General features: G+C 43.7%; 1 protein-coding gene across 2 annotated transcripts in view; it reads right to left on the minus strand.

The window, feature by feature from the left end:
* The window catches only part of tcf4 (transcription factor 4), a gene marked incomplete at its 5' end in the record, with an annotated part of 240,833 nt that overhangs the window by 28,910 nt on the left and 204,423 nt on the right, over positions 1-7,500 (minus strand). For both annotated transcript variants that reach the window (XM_080742729.1, XM_080742728.1), the window contains 2 exons: positions 1,168-1,446; positions 2,634-2,713. In XM_080742729.1, the coding sequence (XP_080598855.1) occupies positions 1,168-1,446; positions 2,634-2,713 (359 nt within the window). The remainder of the gene's footprint in view (positions 1-1,167; positions 1,447-2,633; positions 2,714-7,500) is intronic.

Genomic DNA, 7,500 nt, shown 5'->3' on the forward strand with positions numbered 1-7,500 from the left:
AATGTCCTACCATGAGAGAGTGTCCTACCATGAGAGACTGTCCTACCATGAGAGAATGTCCTACCATGAGAGAATGTCCTACCATGAGAGATTCAGAGAGTGTCCTACCATGAGAGTGTCCTACCATGAGAGAATGTCCTACCATGAGAGTGTCCTACCATGAGAGAATGTCCTACCATGAGAGAGTGTCCTACCATGAGAGTGTCCTACCATGAGAGAATGTCCTACCATGAGAGAATGTCCTACCATGAGAGTGTCCTACCATGAGAGAATGTCCTACCATGAGAGAATGTCCTACCATGAGAGTGTCCTACCATGAGAGAATGTCCTACCATGAGAGAATGTCCTACCATGAGAGAATGTCCTACCATGAGAGAATGTCCTACAATGAGAGAGTGTCCTACAATGAGAGAGTGTCCTAACATGAGAGAGTGTCCTACCATGAGAGAGTGTCCTACCATGAGAGAATGTCCTACCATGAGAATGTCCTACCATGAGAGAATGTCCTACCATGAGAGTGTCCTACCATGAGAGAGTGTCCTACCATGAGAGAATGTCCTACCATGAGAGTGTCCTACCATGAGAGAATGTCCTACCATGAGAGAATGTCCTACCATGAGAGTGTCCTACAATGAGAGAGTGTCCTAACATGAGAGAATGTCCTACCATGAGAGAATGTCCTACCATGAGAGAATGTCCTACCATGAGAGAGTGTCCTACCATGAGAGAGTGTCCTACCATGAGAGAATGTCCTACCATGAGAGTGTCCTACCATGAGAGTGTCTTACCATGAGAGTGTCCTACCATGAGAGAGTGTCCTACCATGGGCTCTATTATGATCCAGGTCTTATGCCTTAACTTCTTTGCCTTTTTTTTACTATTTTGAAAAACATTTTTAAATACTTCAAATGCTGATCTACATCTGCACGTTGTGAGGTTGCAGATCATATGACATCATGCCTTTTGTAGGCATGTCATCATCATGTCATCATCATATATACCCTTTATATAGAAAACCCGGACCGACAGACATTTGCTTATGTAGGCCTACCCATTTCATGGGTCTGGCAAAAAGGCAAAGAAGTTAAGGCATAAGACCTGGATCATAATAGAGCCCTCAGAGTGTCCTACCATGAGAGAGAGTCCTACCATGAGAGAGTGTCCTACCATGAGAGAGTGTCTGCTGGAAGACAGCAGCCCAGAGTTGTAGCCGCTCCCCAGCGTGCCCATGGCACCGTTGTGCGTGTGCGTGTGTGCGTGCGCCGCTCCTATCAAGTTGTGCATGTCGCCGCCGTGCGCGCCGCCATGCGCGCTGCCTCCGCCGTGCCCGCCGCCGCCGCCGTGCCCGCCGCCGCCGCTCAGCCCAGTGGACGGGCCCACGGCGTGACTCCTCAGGACGTGGATGGCGTCGTCTAGGCGTTCCAACCGATCCTCGATGCGACTCTGCTGCAAAACACAACATCCACAGCTTGTTATTTGTGTTAAAAAAAAAGACCCGAGGGTTCTACAGTACAAAATGTCTTCTAAATCCGAACGGTTTTCGGAAAAACGTATCGTCGTTGTCGGGTGAAAACCTTGTATCTCCAAGTTTCAGATGTGTACGTTCTTTCGCAAAGTAAAGCTCTGCTTTATCATACAAGGACGTCGCACAAAAGTAGTGAAAACAGCCGATCTACAAGCACACAACGCCTCGCGGTGCGAGGCGTTGTGTGCTTGTAGATCGGCTGTTTTCGCTAGTTTAAATCATTTTTAAAATGATAAATGCAAAACGAACGGTTTTGGACATACAAGGTTTTCACCCGACAACGACGTTATGTTTCTATGTCAGTGGTCCTCAAATGTTTTAATGTCAAGGACCACCTAGAATCATATGTATTTGACCTCGGACCCTCATTTCAAAAAACTTTCACAAAATAAAAAGTAGCAGAAATATTTTCGCCACTTTCATGTGACTCTAGTCTGTAGTATGACAAAGTAGGGCTGTAATTTGCAATATTCTATCCAGCAGATACCTCGAATCTCGTAAGTTTTAAACTAAAGATTTTTCGTAAAGTAAAGCCCATACAAGACTCTCGCACAAGACTAGTGAAAATAGCAGATCTACAAGCACACAACGCCTCACGGTGCGAGGCGTTGTGTGCTTGTAGACGGGCCATTTAACTATTTTAAATCATTTTTAAAATAATAAAAAAGGACATGCAAGATTTTACACACGACAACGATATTTTACCTGTTGCATGCTGTGTTGTAACTGAGCTATACCCAAAGCTCTCTTTCAAAATACACATATCAACACGTCACATATCTACAATCCACTACAAGTTAGTTAGGAAAAGTAACTAGCTACATTGTATGTGTTTGTAGCTGTTGTTGCTGAGGACATTATCGTGATACTGAGTTATCGAATGAAACATGCGATGGGTAGTGACAAATAGATGGAGATGGAGAATTCTCTCTTTTATGCGATGACAAATTGCACTCAAAAGTCATCTGTTGCTATTTGATGTTGATGAGGGGGGGAGGTGCCGGGAAATTGGGAGTGAGTCAGCAGTTCTGGATGAGGATGCACAGAGAGATGCATAGACAGAGGTTGGAAGGAAGAGGAAATGTCATGTTTGATGTGTTTCTCCTACCAGTGAATGTAGAGGAGCCTCATAGTTTGGCGAGGAGGCGCCCTGTCCCCCGTTCCTCGACCACACCGCAGAACTGGCAGCTAGGACAGAGGAGACGAGGACATAGGATTAGGACAGAGAAGACAACACGCATACAGTATATCTGGATCTGTAAGGTGGAGTATGTACAGTATGTTCACATCTACAACATTTGCAGTGGTCTCCCTGCTCTTCCACTGAGAAAATCAGAAATAAACTAGAGATACTTTTCCTCTGAAACAGTGTGGCCTCGCTCGTGACTATATTCTGCAGAGTGCTAACTGTCATGTGAAGCTCAACTAATGCTCCAGCTAACACCACTCCCAGATTTTCCACACCTTAATTGCACCTCATTGGCTAAGGGCCCTGCCTTTGTACTGTCTGCGACGGAACTCATGTGACGGAACTCACATGACAGAACTCATGCGACGGAACTCACGCGACGGAACTCACTCTATAAACTAGAGATACTGTTCCTCCGAAACAGTGTGGGCTCGCTTGTGACTATATTCTACAGCGTGCTAACTGTCATGTGAAGCTCAACCAATGCTCCAGCTAACACCACTCCCAGATTTTCCACACCTCAATTGCACCTCATTGGCTAAGGGACCTGCCCTTGTACTATCTGCGACGGAACTCACGCAACGGAACTCTATAAATAATGAAGATAACATAGTGTTCTCGCCTTTCAGGCGAGCCCACAATAATGAAGATAACATAGTGTTGAAAATGGTTGAGAACCACTGAGGTAGGGACACCTACTGCCTGAAACTTGTGTGCAAGCAGGGATTCTCTCTTGAATGAGCAGTAAACGTTCTAACACCCTCATAAGTTGATGGTCAGCTGGTGGAACTGGTCAGGCACTTGCACATATAAGACATCAAAAGGGGCTTGAGCTCCTGCCCTTTTATCTGTCTATAAAAAGTGCCCTCTCCAGACCATGAATGCAGTTTTTACTATGATGAAAGAAATGCAAATGCCCCCTTTCCATGCCATAACTGAAGGTAGCACTCAAGAGAATTGTCTTTTCCAAACTCTCCTGAACCTGAATGCAGCATCTTATGTTGCCCTCTCCATGCCGTTACGCCACATCTCCAGTATTGACTTGATTAGGCTTAGTTCAGTGTGGTATCATGCACCGAAAATGACATGTGAGCTTAGAGGTCTGCTGTATTTCCACCAAAAGGCCCTTCTAAAAATGTCAGCTACTGCTTCTCTAACATCCTCTGCACATCCCTGCATGAGAGGAAATCACTTCATGAAAAAGAGTATATCTGCACACTTGTAGCTGCCGATGCTAATTTTATTGTGGACACAGAGACAAAGACCAACGTTTTGGACAGTCAGACAAGCTGCCTTCTTCAGGGTTGGCTGGCACCTCACAAGGACCGGTGTGCTGCGCTCCTTTTGATAACAGGAAATCACTTACCATATCATACAAATGTGTGAATGCATAGCATTATATACAGCAAAATACAGCAATTCACATTCACATTCAATTTCACACTACCAGTAGACAAGCATTACCTTTATGTTTTTGATTCTGGTATCATGTTCGACACAGATCATAATTATGGGCACAAAACTTGCGAGGATTGTCATCTTATCAATGATGATGTTTCACTAGAATCTAGAACACACGCACACACGCATGCAGGCATGCACGCATGCAGGCACGCACGCATGCAGACTCCCTGCCTCACTCTATCTTTCTCTAGGGTTGCACACTGTGCTCATGAATAATTGTTCTGGTTTGCAATGCATATACAGTATCTATTTTTAGGGGCCAATGCGGGTGGTAATATACCCGCCCTGTAAAGCCTGTGTTGTTCTCATAGACTTGCTGGTCACTTACTCGTGGTCAGATTGGTTCTCAGGGAACCAATCAGAGACCTCTTCCCCTCCGATGACTTCTACCACTGATTCAACCAGCTGAATCAGGTGTTCGGGCCCTGCTAAAGCCTGACTACCACCAATGACACAGGAGTCGGGACACACCTCACAACACTACACACCACAAACCTATTGGATTCAATAGGATTCGGAAGTCTCACAAGACGAGATTCAGAATGTGACTGAATGGTTTTACGGCCAATTCACAACAATGACGTAAGCCTGTTGTTGCTACTACAACAGTGTGTGTATAGAGGGACGATATGAGACGAAAATGTGGATTTTAAAGGAATTTAAATAAGTGGAATTGCCTATGGCCCCAAGGCTGCTGTTGTGAACTGTACAAGCCTGTCGCAGCTCGGCCCGAAGTTGACAACAATGCTTTTTTGGATAAAAAAAACAAACAAACACCCGGACCAGTTTTTGAAGACTAGATAAAAGGACAAGATAAGAAACAATAACAAGGTAAGAAAGCGATTTATCACAGAATTGTCCTTTAAAGACATAGGACATACTGTACATACATTCTGTACAACCTGAAAACATAATGCCTCCAGCCATGGCAGTTGCAGAGGCATTAACAAAAAACAAATATTGGGGTTTCTAAAACTCAAAGACAAATAACACATCAGTGCAACACAATGCTTCAGCCTCTTCATCTTTATCTCCAGGAGCGCTACTTGGGAATTTAATGGAAAAGGAAAAAACTGCTTGAGATTTCACATTAACAATGATAATAATGTCTGATATATCTCCCTTTATTCCCGCTTTAGTCTTTGATGAAGTTCAAGTGTCTCTTTTCCTCATCCTCCTGCGTCCCGTCCTATTGGCCGTGAGTGTGTCCACAGGTGTGTGTGTGTGTGTATTTCATTTATCTAAATCAGCAGATCTCATTAACTGGTAGATAGAGAAGTGTTCCTCAATAACACATTTAAAGCTGCAATCTGGGACTAATTTTAATGAATAAAATGTTATTCAACCAATCTGTATTGTAGAGTATACCAATAATGCACCCGAATGCATACACGCGCAAACGCACACACACACACACACACACACACACACACACACACACACACACACACACACACACACACACACACACACACACACACACACACACATATATATAAGTAAATATATGGTGTAGTTATAATGTGCTGTTCCGCTGAGTTTATAATGCATATGACCATGGCACTTAAAATACTTCACAAACCTTTATCAGTTGTTATGTTTTTTGTTGTTATATGAAGCTTTATAAGTGCATTATAATGCTATCATAAGTAAAGTATTAACGTAGTATTTTTTAATATACTACGCATACAATTCTTCAGTTTTTCTTAATCCTTCCACCATCAAATATGTACAGTTAAGACAAATCAACTGCACTGAGGAGGGTAACATCGAGCAATCAATTGATCAACCAATCAACCAATCAACCAATCAATCTCAGCAGCCATAACCCACAGCGACGCTCTTTAAATATTTTTAAGCATCCTGCGCGATAGAATCACATTTACACTGCATCTAAAGACTCCACCTTTTGCACAAAAATCGTGCATTTTTACCCCAATGTTCCTAGCAGCTTCTCCTGAACCTATTGTATTCGCAAGATGTACACTTTGTAGAAAAGTAATGTGTGGCTTTACTATGCAAATCTTTCCCCAGAGCTTCTCCTACGCAATTTTCGTCACGAAAGTATCAGGTTACAGTTTGCTTCAGCAGTGACGGGCGCGCAGCGAGAGCCTAGCTAGCCGAGAGCCTGTATCTTACAAGAAGTTGGCGGCCCTTCGGGCCACTCACATCTAGAGTTCGGCCCACTCACCTCTTCACAGCAACATACTGTCTGTCTGTGTGTGTGTGTGTGTGTGTGTGTGTGTGTGTGTGTGTGTGTGTGTGTGTGTGTGTGTGTGTGTGTGTGTGTAGGGGTGTGTGTGTGTGTGTGTGTGTGTGTTGCTAAAATGAAAACATTGAAATAATGAAAATAAAACATTGGCAGGCCTATTATAGTAACTAGAAGCTGGGCCGCCCTTCGGGCGGCCCAGCGTCTAGTCGGCGACCTGGCCAACTCGGGAACGATGTAAATAGGGAATGAATGCCCCGCCCTTTAATGCAAACCCCATTATACCTGTTGTCATAGGACCCGTTTTGACCATCTGTTTGCCTGTGTCCATTTTATGTCCATATATGGAGATCACTGCAGATATAGTTCTGGGTCCATTTTATGCCCATATGCCCATATATGGAGATATCTGTCTATTTGCGTCCATTTTATGCCCATATATGGAGATCTCTGTATCTGTCTGTCTGTGTCCCTTTATGCCCGTATATGGAGATATCTGTTTATCTGCGTCCATTTTATGCCCATATATGAGATCTCTGTCGCTTTTTGTTTGTTTCTTCTTTAAGCAGAATACACAGCCTGCTTAAATCTGCATCATTCAAGATGCCCATATATGGAGATATCTGTCTATTTGCGTCCATTTTATGCCCATATATGGAGATCTCTGTATCTGTCTGTCTGTGTCCCTTTATGCCCGTATATGGAGATATCTGTTTATCTGCGTCCATTTTATGCCCATATATGAGATCTCTGTCGCTTTTTGTTTGTTTCTTCTTTAAGCAGAATACACAGCCTGCTTAAATCTGCATCATTCAAGTCATCCTCCCAGTCCCACGCTTTGTCGCTTGTCTTATGTTTGTCTTTGTCTCTTTTATTTTCTTTTTTGGAGCGGACCCCATGAATGCCCCACCCTTTAATGCAAACCCCAATATACCTGTTGTCATAGGACCCGTTTTGACCATCTGTTAGCCTTTGTCCCCACCCTTTAATGCAAACCCCAATATACCTGTTGTCATAGGACCCGTTTTGACCATCTGTTTGCCTTTGTCCCCTTATGCCCATATATGGAGATCTCTGCACACACAGTACCGGTTGCGGAAAACTCTGATGTCA

This window comes from Nannobrachium achirus, assembly GCF_963921795.1.
Source record: "Nannobrachium achirus genome assembly, chromosome: 15".
In the NCBI taxonomy this organism is placed as follows: Eukaryota; Metazoa; Chordata; class Actinopteri; order Myctophiformes; family Myctophidae; genus Nannobrachium; species Nannobrachium achirus.